The sequence below is a fragment of the Rhinatrema bivittatum genome, chromosome 2 (assembly GCF_901001135.1).
Source record: "Rhinatrema bivittatum chromosome 2, aRhiBiv1.1, whole genome shotgun sequence".
NCBI lineage: Eukaryota > Metazoa > Chordata > Amphibia > Gymnophiona > Rhinatrematidae > Rhinatrema > Rhinatrema bivittatum.
In genome coordinates this window covers 14,609,959-14,632,020 of record NC_042616.1, presented here as the reverse complement: position 1 = coordinate 14,632,020, position 22,062 = coordinate 14,609,959, and the positions used below count along the sequence as shown (strand labels likewise).

Sequence of the window (22,062 nt, the reverse complement as noted above, 5' to 3'; positions counted from 1 at the left end):
CTGGATACAGGCGGGAAGGTCCATGAACGGAAGCCACGACCTTGGACGTCTGGCCGGGCGCTCAAAGCAGCGGGACCTCCGATCATGGACGCCCGGATACAGGCGGGAAGGTCCATCAACGGAAGCCACGACCTTGGACGTCCGGCCGGGCGCTCAAAGCAGCGGGACCTCCGATCATGGACACCCAGATACAGGCGGGAAGGTCCATGAAAGGAAGCCACGACCTTGGACGTCCGGCCGGGCGCTCAAAGCAGCGGGACCTCCGATCATGGACGCCCGGATACAGACGGGAAGGTCCATGAATGGAAGCCACGACCTTGAACATCCGGCCGGGCGCTCAAAGCAGCGGGACCTCCGATCATGGACACCCAGATACAGGCGGGAAGGTCCATGAACGGAAGCCACGACCTTGGACGTCCGGCCGGGCGCTGAAAGCAGCAGGTCCCTCCGATCATGGACGCCTGGATACAGGCGGGAAGGTCCATGAATGGAAGCCACGACCTTGGACGTCCGGCCGGGCGCTCAAAGCAGCGGGACCTCCGATCATGGACGCCTGGATACAGGCGGGAAGGTCCATGAAAGGAAGCCACGACCTTGGACGTCCGCCTACCCTGACCCTGGCGTTAGTGTGGTGCTCGGTCAGCTTCGTACATGTATATATTGGCTCTGGCGCTATTTTTCATTCAGTTGAGAAGCAGAATGAGAAATGCTCAGCAGATTGGAGAGGCCAACAGGGGAGCCCAGCGGCAAGGAAAACCCATCCAACCGGAGAACCCAGCAGCAAGACCGGAGGACGTATGTGTTCTGTTTTGGTTCAGCTGTACCATCCATCTCTGGGCGTCTCTGAGGCTTCGGATATGGACGCCTCTACGGACGCCGGAGAGATGGGAGGCGTGCCAGGCCTTCATCCGTCTTCTAGGCGTCCTGAGGCTCTGGGGTCCAGCGGAAGCATGGATGCCTCTACCGACGCCTATACGGATGCCCTCATCAATACCAAGGTAAAATGGACCAGACAGACGTACAGAGGAAACGGGGAGGAGGGATGGAGGGATCCTAAGTGCCTGACCGTGACTGAAATGCCCCGTACAGGCAGCGGGGCATTTCAGTCATGGATGTCCAGAAAGAGACAAGAACGTCCATGAACGGAAGCCGCTACCTTGGACGTCTGGCCGGGCGCTCAAAGCAGCGGGACCTCCGATCATGGACGCCCGGATACAGGCGGGAAGGTCCATCAACGGAAGCCACGACCTTGGACGTCCGGCCGGGCGCTCAAAGCAGCGGGACCTCCGATCATGGACACCCAGATACAGGCGGGAAGGTCCATGAAAGAAGCCACGACCTTGGACGTCCGGCCGGGCGCTCAAAGCAGCGGGACCTCCGATCATGGACGCCCGGATACAGGCGGGAAGGTCCATGAATGGAAGCCACGACCTTGAACATCCGGCCGGGCGCTCAAAGCAGCAGGTCCCTCCGATCATGGACGCCTGGATACAGGCGGGAAGGTCCATGAACGGAAGCCACGACCTTGGACGTCCGGCCGGGCGCTCAAAGCAGCGGGACCTCCGATCATGGACGCCCGGATACAGGCGGGAAGGTCCATCAACGGAAGCCACGACCTTGGACGTCCGGCCGGGCACTCAAAGCAGCGGGACCCTCCGATCATGGACGCCCGGATACAGGCGGGAAGGTCCATGAAAGGAAGCCACGACCTTGGACGTCCGGCCGGGCGCTCAAAGCAGCGGGACCTCCGATCATGGACGCCCAGATACAGGCGGGAAGGTCCATGAATGGAAGCCACGACCTTGAACATCCGGCCGGGCGCTCAAAGCAGCAGGTCCCTCCGATCATGGACGCCTGGATACAGGCGGGAAGGTCCATGAACGGAAGCCACGACCTTGGACGTCCGGCCGGGCGCTCAAAGCAGCGGGACCTCCGATCATGGACGCCCGGATACAGGCGGGAAGGTCCATCAACGGAAGCCACGACCTTGGACGTCCGGCCGGGCGCTCAAAGCAGCGGGACCTCCGATCATGGACACCCAGATACAGGCGGGAAGGTCCATGAAAGGAAGCCACGACCTTGGACGTCCGGCCGGGCGCTCAAAGCAGTGGGACCTCCGATCATGGACGCCCGGATACAGACGGGAAGGTCCATGAATGGAAGCCACGACCTTGAACATCCGGCCGGGCGCTCAAAGCAGCGGGACCTCCGATCATGGACACCCAGATACAGGCGGGAAGGTCCATGAACGGAAGCCACGACCTTGGACGTCCGGCCGGGCGCTGAAAGCAGCAGGTCCCTCCGATCATGGACGCCTGGATACAGGCGGGAAGGTCCATGAATGGAAGCCACGACCTTGGACGTCCGGCCGGGCGCTCAAAGCAGCGGGACCTCCGATCATGGACGCCTGGATACAGGCGGGAAGGTCCATGAAAGGAAGCCACGACCTTGGACGTCCGGCCGGGCGCTCAAAGCAGCGGGACCTCTGATCATGGACGCCCGGATACAGGCGGGAAGGTCCATGAATGGAAGCCACGACCTTGAACATCCGGCCGGGCGCTCAAAGCAGCGGGTCCCTCGGATCATGGACGCCTGGATACAGGCGGGAAGGTCCATGAATGGAAGCCACGACCTTGAACATCCGGCCGGGCGCTCAAAGCAGCGGGTCCCTCCGATCATGGACGCCTGGATACAGGCGGGAAGGTCCATGAATGGAAGCCACGACCTTGGACGTCCGGCCGGGTGCTCAAGGCAGCGGGACCTCCGATCATGGACGCCCGGATACAGGCGGGAAGGTCCATCAACGGAAGCCACGACCTTGGACGTCCGGCCAGGGCGCTCAAAGCAGCGGGACCTCCGATCATGGACGCCCGGATACAGGCGGGAAGGTCCATGAACGGAAGCCACGACCTTGGACGTCCGGCCGGGCGCTCAGGGCAGCGGGACCTCCGATCATGGACGCCCGGATACAGGCGGGAAGGTCCATGAATGGAAGCCACGACCTTGGACGTCCGGCCGGGCGCTCAGGGCAGCGGGACCTCCGATCATGGACGCCTGGATCCAGGCGGGAAGGTCCATGCGGGGTCTGTAGAAAAGAACCATCCACTTACCTGGTGGAATGTCATTTGAAATGACAGGTACCAGCGCACCCAGGATACTGTATAGGCGTTGTATACCGCTCTATACAGTAAAATGGATTTCGAACACGGTTTGGACGCTCGTTTGCCGCCGCTTGGATTTGCATCTAATTTGAATACTGAATCGAGCGGCTTGTAAACCAAAATGTACGCGCGTCAAACGCGCGGGCGCCCGGCACTGCCGCACTTTTTCTTACGCGTCCTTACGGTATCGGCCCATGAGAGAGGAAACGGGTGAGCTTGGGAGAAGGAAGGCAGCAGCAGCTGGGAGTGCACCGAGATCCCACGCATTTTTATTTCTGTATTTCAGATTCAGATCTCTTTATTGGCATGACAGCTGTGCCTGTATTGCTTAACTAACCTAAATAAATATTACAATAAAAGGATTAGAAATGAAATTAAAAAATCACAAAAATATAATAAATGAAGCAGTTGCAGGATCAGGGCCATTTATCACCTTTTAATACTGGGCCGTGGTCACATTTCATATTTTGCTGCTATAGCTGCTGTTTTTTTCTTTATAGTTATACAATGAGATTACAGAGAGTTTCTCCTGCTCATTGTATAAAGTATAAATCTGAGCTCCCAGTCTTCCCTCCTGGAGAACTATTCTCAGTGCTAGAGGATACCACATCATCCTGAGGGCAGGTCCTAGCTCCAGGATTGCTTCCTTCCTCATCAGCTGATGCTCTCCTTCCAGGTATAATGTATGAATCTGAGCTCCCAGTCTTCCCTCCTGGGTCCCTGCTCCTGGAGAACTATTCTCAGTGCTAGAGGATACCACATCATCCTGAGGGCAGGTCCTAGCTCCAGGATTGCTTCCTTCCTCATCAGCTGATGCTCTCCTTCCAGGTATAATGTATGAATCTGAGCTCCCAGTCTTCCCTCCTGGGTCCCTGCTCCTGGAGAACTATTCTCAGTGCTAGAGGATACCACATCATCCTGAGGGCAGGTCCTAGCTCCAGGATTGCTTCCTTCCTCATCAGCTGATGCTCTCCTTCCAGGTATAATGTATGAATCTGAGCTCCCAGTCTTCCCTCCTGGGTCCCTGCTCCTGGAGAACTATTCTCAGTGCTAGAGGATACCACATCATCCTGAGGGCAGGTCCTAGCTCCAGGATTGCTTCCTTCCTCATCAGCTGATGCTCTCCTTCCAGGTATAATGTATGAATCTGAGCTCCCAGTCTTCCCTCCTGGGCCCGTGCTCCTGGAGAACTATTCTCAGTGCTAGAGGATACCACATCATCCTGAGGGCAGGTCCTAGCTCCAGGATTGCTTCCTTCCTCATCAGCTGATGCTCTCCTTCCAGGTATAATGTATGAATCTGAGCTCCCAGTCTTCCCTCCTGGGCCCCTGCTCCTGGAGAACTATTCTCAGTGCTAGAGGATACTACATCATCCTGAGGGCAGGTCCTAGCTCCAGGATTGCTTCCTTCCTCATCAGCTGATGCTCTCCTTCCAGGTATAATGTATGAATCTGAGCTCCCAGTCTTCCCTCCTGGGTCCCTGCTCCTGGAGAACTATTCTCAGTGCTAGAGGATACCACATCATCCTGAGGGCAGGCCCTAGCTCCAGGATTGCTTCCTTCCTCATCAGCTGATGCTCTCCTTCCAGGTATAATGTATGAATCTGAGCTCCCAGTCTTCCCTCCTGGAGAACTATTCTCAGTGCTAGAGGATACCACATCATCTTGAGGGCAGGTCCTAGCTCCAGGATTGCTTCCTTCCTCATCAGCTGATGCTCTCCTTCCAGGTATAATGTATGAATCTGAGCTCCCAGTCTGCCCTCCTGGGCCTGTGCTCCTGGAGAACTATTCTCAGTGCTAGAGGATACCACATCATCCTGAGGGCAGGTCCTAGCTCCAGGATTGCTTCCTTCCTCATCAGCTGATGCTCTCCTTCCAGGTATAATGTATGAATCTGAGCTCCCAGTCTTCCCTCCTGGGCCCGTGCTCCTGGAGAACTATTCTCAGTGCTAGAGGATACCACATCATCCTGAGGGCAGGTCCTAGCTCCAGGATTGCTTCCTTCCTCATCAGCTGATGCTCTCCTTCCAGGTATAATGTATGAATCTGAGCTCCCAGTCTTCCCTCCTGGGCCCGTGCTCCTGGAGAACTATTCTCAGTGCTAGAGGATACCACATCATCCTGAGGGCAGGTCCTAGCTCCAGGATTGCTTCCTTCTTCATCAGCTGATGCTCTCCTTCCAGGTATAATGTATAAATCTGAGCTCTCAGTCTTCCCTCCTGGGCCTGTGCTCCTGGAGAACTATTCTCAGTGCTAGAGGATACCACATCATCCTGAGGGCAGGTCCTAGCTCCAGGATTGCTTCCTTCCTCATCAGCTGATGCTCTCCTTCCAGGTATAATGTATGAATCTGAGCTCCCAGTCTTCCCTCCTGGGTCCCTGCTCCTGGAGAACTATTCTCAGTGCTAGAGGATACTACATCATCCTGAGGGCAGGTCCTAGCTCCAGGATTGCTTCCTTCCTCATCAGTTGATGCTCTCCTTCCAGGTATAATGTATGAATCTGAGCTCCCAGTCTGCCCTCCTGGGTCCCTGCTCCTGGAGAACTATTCTCAGTGCTAGAGGATACCACATCATCCTGAGGGCAGGTCCTAGCTCCAGGATTGCTTCCTTCCTCATCAGCTGATGCTCTCCTTCCAGGTATAATGTATGAATCTGAGCTCCCAGTCTTCCCTCCTGGGTCCCTGCTCCTGGAGAACTATTCTCAGTGCTAGAGGATACCACATCATCCTGAGGGCAGGTCCTAGCTCCAGGATTGCTTCCTTCCTCATCAAGCTGATGCTCTCCTTCCAGGTATAATGTATGAATCTGAGCTCCCAGTCTGCCAGTCCCAATATTCCTGAGAGCGCAGTCCCAGCTGATCCTGAATCCTGCAGCCTTGTGTGCAGCCTCAGCTCCTGCTGTCAGTGCTGGGCGGGGGAGGCAGAGGGCAGCAGTCAGAGGGGGCTCTCTCTCTCTCACATCCTCTCTCTTCCTTACCCTCTCCCTGATCCTTCCCAGTCTCCCTCCTTTTCTCTAAGTTACACTTCTCCCTGCTCCTCTACTCCATTCTTCCTCCCTCCATTTTGTTTCCCTTTGTGGCCGTAAAGAGATCTTGCTCGCCCAGCAGAGCCCAAAGCTGCCCCCACCCCAGGGACCGTGCAGGGAGGGAGCCCGGGCTGGAAATCCTGCTCTGGAGAAGGGGCAGGAGAATGGCTGCAGGGCTTTCTGCTCAGCAGGTAGGAGGGGGGCAGGGGATGCCTTCCAGCCTCTGATATAATAGATGAAGAAATGAGCCTGGCACTGCTCCTATCCTTTCCACGCGCTGAATCCAATCCTTGGGTTATAGGAAAGAAAGTTGCGCACTTTAATCCCTGCGCTTCCCTCAGGCTCTTCTTCCTGCTTCTCCTCCCCTCACAGAACAGCTCAAGCAAAGTAGCCGAGTGTTAACAGGTTAAGCCTTGATGAGGAAGGATCAGGAGACGCGTTTGCTTTCAGCTCGGGGATCACGGTGGCCAGACGGTGGACTTTGTGCCACAGCTCTGCCAGTTGAGTAATTGTAATTGCAGTCGTAAAAGAAAAAAAAAAAAAAGAATGGATTTATCAGAGGGGGGATTCTACCTGGGCGCATCCATTGTGACGGTTTGAACGGCAGCCAAACATGAAAAGCTCCCCTTCTCTCTTTGATCTCATTGCTGTACAAGTTTATGCATGCAGTGATTGATAAACATCAAACAGGCCCATACAGTACAGTACAGTTCGGCGGAGCACACCGTTAACCTGCGATTGGACACGCGTTTTTGATGCGCTAGCTTTATCCCGTATTAAGTAAGGGGTAATAGTGTGCCGAAAACACGCATCCAACCCTCCCGAACCTAATAGCACCCGCAACATGTTGGTGGCCCTATTAGTCATTCCCGCGCGATACAGAAAATAAAATGTGCAGCCAAGCCGCACATTTTACTTTAAGAAATTAGCGCCTACTCAAAGGTAGGCGTTAATTTCTGCCGACGGGAAGTGCACAGAAAAGTAGTAAAAACTGCTTTTCTGTGCACCCTCCAGCTTAATATCATGCCAATATTAAGTCGGAGGTCCAGAAGGGTAAAAAGAAAAAAATTTGAAATAGGCCCGCGGCTCCAGGGTTGAAAACCGGACGCTCAATTTTGCCGGTGTCCGGTTTCCGAACCCGTGGCTGTCAGTGGGCTTGACAACCGACGCAGGCAAAATTGAGCATCGGCTGTCAAACCCGCTGACAGCCGCCGCTTCCATCAAAAAAGAGGCGCTAGGGACGTGCTATTGTCCCTAGCACTTCTTTTTACTACCGGCCCTAATTTAAATAAATTAAATTACTGTATCGCACGCACAGGAGAGCGACGCTCGCCCGCTCTCCCTCAATTGTACTGTATCGGCCCGAAAGTGATTGTTCTGGCGGAGGTTGCCTTGCATTCACTTTCGGGCCGATGTAATCTTGGGCGCCCGGGTCAGCGCGTCTGTTTCCACGCAGTCGGACGCGCTAGACTCGCACCCCATGCACCACGGGAATTAGGGCGTCCAGAACGCGCGTCCGGTTGGGTTGCATAGCTAATGGCGCTCAGCACATGCAATTTCCACGTAAGTGAGGCTGTTAGCTATTACCCCACAGCGCCAAAAAAACCCAATTGCCATGCGGCCAGGAGCCAGGCGTTAAAGCATGCTGCGCTCAAAGGCTCATGAAAAAATACCAAAAAAAACCCCTCCTGCTTTCTGAGATTCCTCCTCTTAGCGATACTACAGTAGGAGGATCCGCAGACAGCCTCGTCCCCAGGTTCTGGCCCGATTTTGAAGGCATGAATACATTTAATATTAAGGGTCGTGCACTCCCTTCGGTTGCTGCCACTTGGACCATTCACCGTCACATGTCCGTGAAAGGTGCGGTCCCTTTTCAGAAGGCTGTTCTTCAAGGCAGAGCCCTAGGGACACCCAAACTATCCATTGCATGGCCCTATTAGCACAGCACTTCCTTTGCCTGTTGCATGGAGCACCCAGGAGAGGTCCGTTCAAAAAAACCAAAAACGGGCATCCAGTTTGCAGGCACTTTTTTTATGCAAGGATATCGCATCAGCCTGTTTGAAGGGGAGGGTTTCCTGTTGCCTTTGCATCTTGCACAATCCTGTCAGCAACGCACATTTCCCAATGCTAACATCTCCCAATCACAAAACTTAAAATAATATATTTTTTTTTTTACCTTTGCTGTCTGTGCATTTTATTTTATTTCTTTTTTTTGTAATCGAGTTGGTCCTGTTCTTTTTTTTTTCTTCTTCTTCTTTTATAAGAAGACAAACAACAAGATACACAATCCAATCTCATTTCGCTACTAGTATACAACAATTTAGTATGAGAAATATCACCTCTATAACAATATATTTCTTTCATAAGATATCCCCTATAGATCAGTGGTCCCCAACCCTGTCCTGGGGCCCCACCAACCAGTCGGCTGGATAGCCCAGAACAAAACCCGATTGGTTGCTTTCCCCAGTCTGGTAGCTAATATCTTGGCTCGGAGTTTTAGATCAATATTTATCAGTGATATAGGGCGACAGCCACAAAGTGTGTGGGATCTCTCCCCACTCTTAACCAAGATAGTAATGCCAGCCAAATTTAGATTCAAGAGATAGCGGACCCTCCGAACTCAAGGCATTAAACATCTCAAGTAAGGGGGGGGGGGAATTACTACCACCTGGAACACTTTATAGAACTTAAGCCGTGAACCCGGGCCCTGAATCGTCTGAAAAATCTCGCTGTGGCTGATCTCAGCATTCAGGACCTCTCGCGCTTTGTCTGGGAGAGACGGTAAATCCCACCCCCTGCAGGGTAATCCGTCAATATCTTGGGTTTCCACATTATCGTCAGATGCATGTAATTCCGCATAGAAATTTAGTAAAACGAGAACACGTTTCACCGACTTCATATAAAATTGTCCCCGTGGAATCCCTGATCCTGGGCAACATAAGACCAAGCCGCCCTCTCGTTTAGCTCTCGAGCAAGCATGCGTCCAGCCTTATTGCCCAATTCGAAGTGTTGCTGTCGCAGCAGGTCAAGGTGGAATGCTTACCTTTGCCAAATCTGAAGCTTGAAGCTCTCTCCTTGTGGCCTCCTTAGGCCTAAGGAACGTTTATGGCTGAGAGCTAGATTTGCGCTACGCCGTAGGAGATGTAATCGTTTGGCCCTTCTTTCTCTTTTAAGGAAACTAACTCTTGGAAATTAATTTCCCTCTAACGACCGCCTTTAAGCAGTCCCAGATTGTACCTGGAGAAATCCCCTCTCTTCAATTGAGATCTAAATATTCCTGAATGTCACCCATCAGGGATTCCACAAAGGTCTTGTCATTTAATAGGCTATCGTTTAGTTGCCAATAATGTTTACCGGCATCCCTGGTAAGGAGCCAGACCTCTAACCAAATTGGGGCGTAGTCTGACCAGGTTTGATCAACTAGAGCCTTGTCGACTGAAAACGAATCTATACGAGAATATGACTTGTGGCATGAGAGAAGAACATATAGTTGCGCTGTGTTGGATACCGCAGCCGCCAAATATCAACCAAACCCCGTGCTGCAAACAAGTATTTTTTAAGGCCTGTCTGTGAGACCTCAGCCAGCCCCCATTAGAGCTGTGTTGTCTAAATAAGGGTACCTGGTTATGTTAAAGTCACCCCGACAATAACTTATCCCTCAGCCCACGTCTCTAACAAGGAAAAGACGTGGAGAAAGAATGATTTCTGGTCAATGTTAAATGCTATCAAGTTGACTTAGGGAATGGCCTCTGCTATTAATTGCATCAGTAGCATGGGATCATCTTAGTGTTTGGGTACTTGCCAGGTTCTTGTGGCCTGGTTTGGTCTCTGTTGGAAACAGGATGCCTTAGTCTGACCCAGCATGGCAATTTCTTATGTGCTTATGTTCTTAACATTTGGACCATATAGTGTGAGAAGTGTGAACAATGAAGTACCCACCAGAACTTTAAGGTCTATATATCTGCCCTCGGCATCTCGTTTAACGTCTTTTACATCTATTACTATAGAGTGAGCGAACAGGATCTCCACCCCCACAGTACTTCCTATTAACAGAAGCCGAGGCTAGGTATTGCTGAGGAAAAAAAATCTATCCCACAGCAAACGCTCTGCACGCTTTAGCAGACGTGTCTCCTGACAGAAGATAACGTTCGCCCGCCCATTTCTCGCCTCCTGAAATAATAACTTCCTCTTAGTTGGGGTGTTGAGTCCCTTGGCGTTAATAGAGATTATGCGTAACCCTTCCATCTTGCTTTCTGTTTAACAACTTAAATATATCCCCCTGCGCCACTCTGCACTTGTGTACATGCTATCCAAGTTATTGTAACGTGCTACATCAAATACAAGATCCTGTGCCCACCTTCCCCTCCCGTTATTTTCCAGAGCCGGATCTACACCCCATTCACGTGGATCCCCTTCTGGGGGGGGGTGAAATCATCTCTACTCCCGGCCACTCTGACCCACACCCACCCGGCCCTCCCCTAAGTGCATCCTGTAACAAATAACAACACAGTAAGTCCTCCTGCAGATCTTGTCTTCCCATGACACACAAAACGGAAAAGGATAGCCAGTTCATGCAGAATGGTTACCGAGCTGCTGTGATCCGCTTGAGTGGCGACGTAGCCGCCTGCCTCCTTTCTCCACACGTTACCGTCGAGGGGTACCACAGCGAGGTCGAGCATGATCACCAGATGTCAAAGAACCATCTGATGTCGAGCCTGCTGCTTGCACAAATTTCTACCGCTTCCTCGACTTGTGGAAATCCCAGAGGTCGCTCCTGCTATGGTGAAGCTCAGTCCAAAAGGGAAAAGCCATCCGCACTTGACATTGTTATTACGAAGGGCGGTAATTTATTTACTTATTTTGAACTTTTATATACATATCACATCGGTTTACAATGAAATGGATATTGCATAAAAGCATCACATGGAATGGGTTACAAGGAACTGGGATCCAGGAAGATAAATACATGGGTTAAGTATAAACAGATAATATGGCATTCAAGTATAGAACAAACATGAATTTAAATTGAAAAATAACAAACAAATAATCAATTAAACTAAAGAGCAGACATTGAAATGCAACCAAAATCGAAATGAAAATGCTATCAGCTTTAGAGAAAAGCTCGTAGTTACTGCATCTCTTGAGTTCCCTTCTCTTGTGCATAATGGAAAGTGCCAGATCTTGGCAAATTTCCACTTTATGGCCCTGCCACATAATCAATCCAGATCTTCGTGCCGACCTGGCTATTTCTTCTTTTTGCGAAAAACTACTATGCTCTGAGCCTGTTGTTGTGGGCTGCTCCCGGTGCCCTGTGGGCCCTTTCCAGCTTCACCTGCTGCTGTATCAAGGGGGGCTGATTCCGAGCTCAGGATACTTTTAAAAAAAAGGCTGCTGCCTACCTCCTTGGTTTTTTGTTGAGTGGTGAAGTAGCCCCGCCTTCGAGCCACACCTGGCCATTCTGCTTTTCGGGATATCTACAACGCATAGGCCTGAGAGAGATTGGCCTGCGCTGCCTCCATTGTATGCAGATCTATCTCCTGCATATCCATGTGTGGATTTCCTGCCATCCTGACCGGCCGTGAGTGTGCCAAGGACCGGGTGGGGAGCCACTGGCTTCGCGCTGAAAGCAAGCGGGGGTGAGAGCCGGGGAAGTGAGAATTCGAACGCGGCTTCTCCCGCTGATGCTCCACCCGGCCTCGGGTACAAACTCTGGGCCTGATTTGCTGCAGCTTTTCTCCCATTCTCTGTCCGTGGAGGTGAAACGTAGCTACCCGGGCCCTTAGCCCGTGAGGTCTCTGGGGACAGGGAGCTCCCAACTCTACCAGCAATGCAACTGGTATGTAGCTCAGGATTGGAAAGGTGGGTAACATAAGAACATAAGAAATTGCCATGCTGGGTCAGACTAAGGCATCCTGTTTCCAACAGAGGCCAATCCAGGCCACAGGAACCTGGCAATTACCCAAACACTAAGAAGATCCCATGCTACTGATGCAATTAATAGCAGTGGCTATTCCCTAAGTAAACTTGATTAATAGCCATTAATGGACTTCTCCTCCAAGAACTTATCCAAACCTTTTTTGAACCCAGCTACACTAACTGCACTAACCACATCCTCTGGAAACAAATTCCAGAGCTTTGTTGTGCGTTGAGTGAAAAATAATTTTCTCCGATTAGTCTTAAATGTGCTACTTGCTAACTTCATGGAATGCCCCCAGTCCTTCTATTATTCGAAAGTGTAAATAATCGAGTCACATCTACTCGTTCAAGACCTCCAATCCACATCCACCCATAAGAAAATGAATGCGTAAAAGTCAAGTTACTACGTAACTCAACAAACATGGGGGCAGCGAAAACCGCTAGAAACGGGAGATGAACTACTGCCCAGGACACAAAACCTCTTACTGCTCTGTTAAGGTTTAGCACAGCAGATCTCCTGTTAAAAAAAAATGCCAGATGTTCCCAATATTTTGGATAGTGCTGAGTTAAATAATATTAACAGTCGCTGATTTATCCGGGCAGTGACATTTGATTTTCTGTGTCTCTGGTGACACAGTGAGACTTGTAAATCTTGGGGTCTATAGAGGAAACTGAGATCTCATGCATGCTGAGCCCCTCCTCGTGTCTCTGAGTGTTTCTGGTTTGTGTTTCAGGTGCCGGTGACGTTTGAGGACATCGCTGTCTCTTTCTCCCAGGAGGAGTGGGGGTATTTAGATGAAGGCCAGAAGGAGCTTTACAGGGAGGTGATGAAGGAGAATTACGAGACCCTGAGCTCCCTGGGTAAGGACTGCATGATTTTCATTTTTAGCAGGCACAGGGCCTGATTTACTGAAGGTCGTTTGTGACTTTTTCCTGACTGCAGATCCAAGATTAGTTGTTTGCATCTCTTACAGGAGGTCTGAGCGTCCTCTATACCTGCAGCATACTGAGTTTGGCCCTGCACATTCACACCTGGGAGGCTGCAGCTTCTCGGCACTTTCTAGTTGTCTAAGACGTGGACTCCTTTGGACACAGTGATGGCTTGGAACTTGGGCTCCTGTGACCAGCAGGCCTGGTGCTGGTTAGGTTGCCGCTCAGCTCCATCCCTCTCCTAGCTCTCTCAGCTGTGGTCTCCTGAGGACAAGCTTTCTCTTCTCTTTGCTTCCTACGGCCCCATCCTTATAGCTTCTGTTAAGCGCCAAACACGCTTAAGGCGCTTCTCCACGGACATGAGGATACCAGACCAAAATCTGTAGAAACAAATATCAATTTATTTTATTGTCTATCAGTAAGCAATACAGGTACCCTTGGGAGGTACAGAGTCGCAGCAGTTCTCTGGCAAAATGCTCAGGAGAAGCACTACCCTCTGTCTCAGTTTGTACATTAGCTACCTCTTCTTTTTATAGATGAAATAATCAATCTGAAGAAAACAAGTCCCTGAATTGCATGAACCTATGGGAGTATCACGTACACAGTTTCTCATGTCAAAAAGAGGCAAATTAGACTTATGTTAGCCTGATCCCCCTTCCCAAATTGGGGCCTAATTGCCTGGTGGTCACATTAATCTTTCATTAGTCCTTTGTCCTGTCATTTTTTTCACCCTCAGGGAGATCTACATGGCTTAGGCTGGTGCCAGTGTAGTTGAGATTTTAGCTGAGATTCTGACCCTTCGGCTTTTTTGTGACCCTCTGACCTTCCTCACAAGTTTAGGCAGCTCCGGCTGCTGTCCAGATGTCTCCTGTAATTTCTCCAGGTCAGGCTCAATAGTGCATTTAGGGTTCACATGGCCAGAACTGTAAGCAGGCCAAGGCAGCAGAGGATTCTGGGTCAATCACAGTCTCCATGTTGGTCTCAGACTCACATATCACTTCTTATCTTCATTCCTGTCATCACACCTTTACTTTCTTCCTCTCTGCTCTTACTGGCCTCCTCATGGCAGCTGGGAGTATCAGTCTCAGTCCTGTCCCTCCTTGGTAACTCTCAGCCTTCCCCTCCCAGCTTATACTACACCCCCACTCTCCTCCCTCTTCTCTCCCTCTCAGGTTTTATCGATGGAGTATCCGCTCTGTTTCCAGCAAGCTCGCCTACGTTCCTGACCTCTTAACTCTCATTCTCTCCATCTTCTCTCTCTGAGACTTGGCTTTCCCCCTGAGGACTCTGCCTCAGTTGTTGCTCTCAGTCATGAAGGTTATCTCCTCTCCTCAGCAGAACACCAGGATAGGATCGAGCTGCTTCTCTCCTCCTCCTCCTGCAGGTTTTAGCCCCTTCTTCCTCCATCTGTCTCGCTCCTTTTCTTCCTTTGAGGCCCCCCTCCATCTGCCTCTTCACCCCCGGTTGAAAACGCAGTCCTTTTGTATCTTTCCAATGTGTGTGAGAGCTTTAGCATCCATTTAGGAGTATTGTACTTCAGGCATGCACATGGGCCTGGATGATGTAAAATACAGGGGTGTGTACACATAAACGTATATATGGTTGCAGGTGTGCATGTTTGAACGTTATCCTCCGTGCTCAACGAGTAGGTTAAGCGTGCGAGCAATGTGTCAGGTATATGTTTGTGAGAGAAAATTCAAACCTGGCCCCGCTCATCTCGCCCTCTGCACAGTTCCACTTCCTTTCTGTCTACAAATTAAGCCCTACTGAATACGACTGCCTTTAACCACCAGGCCCTCACCAGCTTGCACTGCCAAACAGCCACCTGTTCTAGATTCAGACCATGATAAAAAAAAACAAAACAATAGAAATTCCCATCCCCGCCTTTTTTAAGTCTCCAGCCATTTAAAAAAATCGGTAGCCTTCAACATAACATCCCCTTGTCCCTCCCATGTTTCCCTCAAACTTAAGATGAGAAGCTTTGGATTCTCCATCAAATCCCTAATCAACTGTGCTTTAGGAATTACAGATCTCATTTACATTTCTAAGTCCACCCTCTTTCAAGGTTTATATCTGGACCCCCCTAGTTCTGCAACTTCTTTTCCACTCAAAAAGGTTTGCTGCTTGTGCATTATTAAAGCATTTTAAGTATTTAAATGTCTATCTTATCCCCCCTTCTCATGGGTGTACATGTTTAGCTCCTTCAGTCCTATCTCATAGGGACTTTGGAGCAGACTGCACATCACTGGTAGCTTTCCATGGTCATGAGTGGCTGGTCAGAGAGGAGCAGCTCTATCACTGTATCACATTTCCAGAGCTGTGATTATAGGATCTGAAACCTAGAAATTAATATTGCATGGTCACTAATACATGATTAATGCTTTCTTCTATCACCAGCAAATGATGAGATCTCACCAGATATAAAAAAGGAGGAGAATCAAGAAGAATGTCCTATGAAACTGGGACTGATCCAAAGGGAATCAGGAAAATCCTGTCCTAATGTTTCCCAGGGGACTGAGAGGAGAAACACAAGGAATAGTCAGCAGGAGTCAGAGAAGAAGCAGAGAGACCCTGGAGGAGACTCACCAGCTGGAGTTACTGAGTGTGAGAGAACTGACAGGGAGCTCACAGACATCCCTGAGCATCAGACACACCTGAGAGCAGAGTCACACTTCCAAAATAATAACAGTAATTACCTGACTTCTGACCTACGTCCGAGCAATAGGAAAGAGAAGAAATCCTATGTGAGTGAAACCTGTGGAAAAAACTTTGGTAGGAAATCAAATTTTATATTACACCAGAAATCCCATGCCGTGAAGATACCATTTCCATGCACTGAAGGTGGGAAAAGTTTCAGACAGAGAAGCAATCTAAAAGTACACCTGAGAATGCACACAAAAGAGAGAGACATTCCATCTAGTGACAGCAGCAAAAGTATCATGCACAAGGATGCCCTAGCACAAAATCAAGAAATGCACACAAGGGAGAAACCATTTTCTTGTTCTGAATGTGGCAATAGCTTCATTTATAAGTCTAAACTAATATGGCATCAAAAAATCCACACAGGGGAGAGACCATTCTCATGTACTAAATGTGGAAAAAGTTTCAATAGGAAGCACAACCTCTCCCAACACCAGAAAATCCACACAGGAGAAGGACCATTCTCATGTACTGAGTGTGGAAAATATTTTGTTATGAAGACATATCTGTCACAACATCAAAAAATCCATACAGATCACAAACCATTCATATGTAATGAGTGTGGGAAAAGCTTCATTGCTAAGTATTTGCTAATATCTCACAAGAGAATCCACACAGAAGAGAGACCATTCTCATGTACTAAATGTGGAAAATGCTTTATTAGGAAGGGATACCTCTCACAACATCAGAAAATACACACAGGCAACAAACCATTTACATGTTCTGAATGTGGGAAAAGCTTCATTCATAAGTCTAAACTAATATTGCATCAAAAAAATCCACACAGGAGAGAGACCATTCTCATGTACTAAATGTGGAAAATGTTTCATTAGGCAGGGAGACCTCTCAAAACATCAGAATATACACATAGGCAACAAACCCTTTATATGTTCCGAATGTGGGAAAAGTTTCATTAACACGTCTAAATTAATATTGCACCAGAAAATCCACACAGGAGAGAGACCATTCTCATGTACCAAATGTGGCAAATGTTTCCTTAGGAAGACAAGCCTCTCACAACACCAGAAAATTCACACAGGCAACAAACCATTTTCATGTGCTGAGTGTGGGAAAAGTTTCATTAAGAAGTCTAAACTAATATTGCATCAAAAAATCCACACAGGAGAGAGACCATTCTCATGTACTAAATGCGGCAAATGTTTCCGTAGCAAGGCAGGCCTCTCACGACACCAGAAAATCCACACAGGCAACAAACCATTTTCATGTACTGAGTGTGGAGAAAGCTTCTTCCAGAAGAGAAAGTTCATGAGACACCAAGATATACACGATTGTAAGAGATTCATTCGAGTGACATTATGTGCAAAAGAAATCCATTTGGAGACGTTGTCCCCATGATAAACCATTTTCTTGTTCAGAATGTGAGAAAAGCTTTATTGCTAAGTATTTGCTAATAGCTCACCAAAGAATCCACACAGGAGAGAGACCATTTTCATGTACTAAATGTGGAAAAAGCTTCATTAGGAAGGACAACCTCTCACAACACCAGAAAATCCACACAGGAGAAAGACCATTTGCATGTACTGAATGTAGTAAAAGCTTTATTTACAAATCAGACCTCAGGCAACACCAAAAAGTACACACTGGTGAGAAACCATTTTCATGTTCTGAATGTGAGAAAAGCTTTATTCGTAAGGATATGCTAATATTACACCAAAGAAAACACACTGGTGAGAGACCATTTTCATGTTCTGAATGTGAGAAAAGCTTTAGTCGTAGGAATAAGCTAATATCACACCAGAGAAGACACACTGGTGCAAGACCAATTATATGTTCTAAGTGTGGTAAAACTTTTTCCTCTAAAAGAGTCCTCAGAAAACATGAAAAACTGCACACTGATAAGAGTTTTTGTGGTGAAGGAGAAAAACAGAAGAATGGCATTGTTGATAGAAGTGTCACTAACCAGTGATTATTCTGTGGACTGTATGTAGAAAGCAAAGATCCTTAAGTACCAAGAGATGCAATCAGAGAGCAAGATTATAATTTCTGTATATTCTGATACAATATTTTTTGTTGTATATTCATTTAAAAGCTGATAAATAAAAAATTTAAAAAAAAAAAGAAAATGTAGCAGAAAGATACAGAAAAAATCCTATTTGTATTGGGTGCCACTGGTTTGGTTAAAAAGAATTTTCAGGAGCAACTAGACACGCTACCTGTGCATGTTCCTCCCTATGACATCTTTGGAAAAATGCATGTGTCAGAAGGGTACTAGCAGTGAATTTGAAAGGCTGAGTTCAGTCACAGCATTCCCTGCCTTACTAGTGAGGATCATTCCTGTCAACCTATGTGTAAAATCAACTCAGATTGAGACATTACCCCATGAGAGGTTTGATGGGAGAGAATAATTAAATTTCTTTCACCATCTTGGAAATGGTATTAAGCCTGGGGTCAGGGAGAGAGTGATATGAGGGTAGCTGTTGAACTTGGGGTAGGGAGGGGTAGTGAGAGAAAGGCTTGTAGGGGGAATAAAAAGAGAGTAAAAGTTCTAAGAGGTGAGTATTGGGTCTGATGTGGGCGAAAATGAGTGAGAGAGAGCTGGGAGCTTGGTGTTGATCCTGAGGTGGGAGGGGTAGAAGAGAGAGTGCTGGGAGGTGGGTGCTGATCCTGAGGTGGGAGGGGTTATAGAGAGAGTGCAGGGAGCTGGATGCTGATCCTGAGGTGAGAGGGGTTATAGAGAGAGTGCTGGGAGCTGGATGCTGATCCTGAGGTGGGAGGGGTTATGGAGAGAGTGCTGGGAGCTGGGTGTTGATCCTGAGGTGGGAGGGGTTACAGAGAGAGTGCTGGGAGCTGGGTGTTGATCCTGAGGTGGGAGGGGTTATAGAGAGAGTGCTGGGAGGTGGGTGCTGATCCTGAGGTGGGAGGGGTTATAGAGAGTGCAGGGAGCTGGGTGCTGATCCTGAGGTGAGAGGGGTTATAGAGAGAGAGCTGGGTGCTGATCCTGAGGTGGGAGGGGTTATAGAGAGAGTGCTGGGAGCTGGGTGCTGATCCTGAGGTAGGAGGGGTTATAGAGAGAGTGCAGGGAGCTGGGTGCTGATCCTGAGGTGGGAGGGGATATAGAGAGAGTGCAGGGAGCTGGGTGTTGATCCTGAGGTGGGTGAGGATATAGAGAGAGTGCTGGGAGCTGGGTGTTGATCCTGAGGTGGGAGGGGTTATAGAGAGAGTGCTGGGAGCTGGGTGTTCATCCTGAGGTGGGAGGGGCTATAGAGAGAGTGCTGGGAGCTGGGTGTTGATCCTGAGGTGGGAGGGGTTATAGAGAGAGTGCTGGGAGCTGGGTGTTGATCCTGAGGTGGGAGGGGTTATAGAGAGAGTGCTGGGAGCTGGGTGTTGATCCTGAGGTGGGAGGGGTTATAGAGAGAGTGCTGGGAGCTGGGTGTTGATCCTGAGGTGGGAGGGGTTATAGAGAGAGTGCTGGGAGCTGGGTGCTGATCCTGAGGTGGGAGGGGTTATAGAGAGAGTGCTGGGAGCTGGGTGTTGATCCTGAGGTGGGAGGGGTTATAGAGAGAGTGCTGGGAGCTGGGTGTTGATCCTGAGGTGGGAGGGGTTATAGAGAGAGTGCTGGGAGCTGGGTGTTGATCCTGAGGTGAGAGCGGTTATAGAGAGAGTGCTGGGAGCTGGGTATTGATCCTGAGGTAGGAGGGATAGAAGAGAGACTGCTGGGAGCTGGGTGTTGATCCTGAGGTGAGAGAGGTGAAGGGAGCTGGGTGTTGATCCTGAGGTGGGAGGGGTTATAGAGAGAGTGCTGGGAGCTGGGTGTTGATCCTGAGGTGGGAGGGGTTATAGAGAGAGTGCTGGAGCTGGGTGTTGATCCTGAGGTGGGAGGGGTTATAGAGAGAGTGCTGGGAGCTGGGTGCTGATCCTGAGGTGGGAGGGGTTATAGAGAGAGTGCTGGGAGCTGGGTGTTGATCCTGAGATGGGAGGGGTTATAGAGAGAGTGCTGGGAGCTGGGTGCTGATCCTGCGATGCTGGAGGGAAGGGGAGTGAACTGTTGGGGCTTGAGCATGGGGTGAGTGAGAGAGTGCTGGCGATTTAGTCTGATGGATGGGAGAGGGAGCTGCGATGGGGTGGAGCCTGGGGTAGAGGAGAGGGGGAGAAGCAAGTTAGGTGGTAGAAATAGCACTGGGGGTTAAACCTAGGGCATAGGAGAGCGATCTGGTTTATGATTTTACAAGCCGTTAAGCCCATTAAAACGGGCTACATTACATTTTCAAACACAGCACCTCTCACCTCCCCTCCCCTCTCTCTCCCCTCCCCCCTCTCTCCCCTCCCCCTCTCTCCCTCCCCTCCCCTCTCACCTCCCTCTTTCTTCCCCCCTCTCTCACCTCCCTCTCTCCTCCCCTCCCTCTCACCTCCCTCTCCCACTCTCACCCTCCCTCTCCTCACCTCCCTCTCCCACTCTCACCCTCTCTAACTCTCACCACCAAGTTCACAGCTCCTCCCCGACCCTCACTCTCACCCTCCCTCCCTCCCTCACCACCGAGTTCGCTGCTCCTCGCCACCCCCCTCCCCTCACCACCGAGCTCGCTGCTCCTCGCTGCTGCCGCCACCTCCCTCCCTCCCTCACCACCGAGTTCGCCGCTCCCCGCTGCCGCTGCCCCCCTCCCTCACCACCGAGTTCGCTGCTCCTCGCTGCTGCCGCCACCTCCCTCCCTCCCTCACCACCGAGTTCGCCGCTCCCCGCTGCCGCCGCCGCCCCCCTCCCTCACCACCGAGTTTGCCGCCGCTCCTCGCTGTCGCCACCGCCGCTCCTCACCGCCGCCATGTTTTTCAACAGCTGACGCTCTGCGTGACCGACGTGCTCGCCCGCACATGCGCGGTAGAGCTGCTCTCTACTGCGCATTTGCGGCACGTCGGTCAACCTTCATTTATTAGGTTGATTTTTGTTTGTGCTGTTGTGAACCACTCTAACCAGTTTTTCTGAATGTGTGATATGGAAAAGCCTGGAGATAAATGAAATGTTAGATTTAGCAGCCCTGAAAATCAGAGAAATAAGCTTTTAGTTCTTTCTTGAACACGGTGTGGCATGCTCTAGATTACATAGGAGCCATAACTGAAAACAGCTCTCTCGCGAGCCTCAGCCAAATGAGTGAATTTAAAATGGGGCACCTCTAAGAGATCATGGCTAGCAGGGCCGATAGATCTTTAGCCCAGACTGGGGCCATAATGATCAAGATTGTACTAACAATAGTTTCAATCTTAAATTTCCTAGCGGGTAGCCAGATGGACTCGGGACCAGTGGCTTCTGTGCTTCCCTGCCAGCAGATGGGAGACGGAGTCAGGTTTCAAAAACTGACGTCACCCTAGATACACCCCTGCAGTGACCTCAGCCATCCAGTATCTCTCCGTCTCCCAGCAGATGTGGACGCTGTCCCCACGCTAGCATGGTGTTGGCGGGACCGCAGCACTAATCCAAAGGGAGAAATTTGTTACCTTCACTTATAAAGGAAGATCAAGCCCCCTGATAGATCAAGGCAGATAGCTCTGGGGTGCACTCCGGAGGGGGGCGACTGAACCCGCCGCCGCTCTTCCTGGCAGACGCAAGCTCGGACCTGGTGCCTACCTCGGCCAGAGGAGTAGCCTCAGTGGCGGCAGCCGGAGGACAGCTAGGGTTGCGGAACTGGTCAGCGGACGCGACCTCCAAGGCGAACCTCACAAAGCTGCCCTGTAAGGCATCCCTCCTATTCGGAGAAGCTGGCCAGTAAGTGGGGCGAATCTCCACTGCCGCGGCTACCGGACGACAGGAAAAAAAAGAGGTCACAGCGCCCCTCACCCATGAGGGGGTTGGGCCAGGGGCCTCCCAGCGCTTCCGGCCCTCCAGAAACCCGTCGTGCCAGTCTCCTCGGCCCTTGGGGGAGACCTCCGTCCTTTTGGGAAACCGGCACCCCGAAAGAGGAACAGGGTCGGGCCCGGGCTCCACCTGAGCTTCCCAGTGAAGTTGGGCCGACCCATCCGCGGCAAGAGGAGACGGGGGGAGTCGACGTTTCCTCTTCTACCAGCGGTGGGTCCAGATCGTGTCGGACCAACGAGCACTGGACACCCTACAAGAATTTTCGCGGCATCCCTTGGCTCGGGTTCACGCTCTCACCTCGCCCCTCCCAGCTCAAGCAACTGGCAGCGGAATCCACACTGACACGGCTCCTCCGTCTGAGGGCTGTAACCCCCACCCCCCCCCGGCACCTACACCCCGCGTAAATACGGGGTGCTATTCCGCCGCGGTGGACGCGCCGAGGCAGCCCGCGTCCATCTACGGGTTAAACGGTGCGCTCGGCCGCGTGCACTGTATTGCATCGACCCTCCCCCGATACGTCTGCG

General features: G+C 50.5%; 1 protein-coding gene and 1 pseudogene across 1 annotated transcript; both read left to right on the top strand.

Moving 5' to 3' along the window:
- Positions 1-6,076: 6,076 nt before the first annotated feature.
- On the top strand, positions 6,077-17,079 carry LOC115086267 (annotated as a pseudogene).
- Position 17,080: 1 nt separating this feature from the next.
- On the top strand, positions 17,081-17,811 carry LOC115083595 (gastrula zinc finger protein XlCGF71.1-like; the record flags this gene model as incomplete). The annotated part of the gene is made up of 1 exon (XM_029587510.1): positions 17,081-17,811. A coding segment is annotated over one exon (579 nt), but the record flags the coding sequence as incomplete, so codon positions are not given.
- Positions 17,812-22,062: the final 4,251 nt, after the last annotated feature.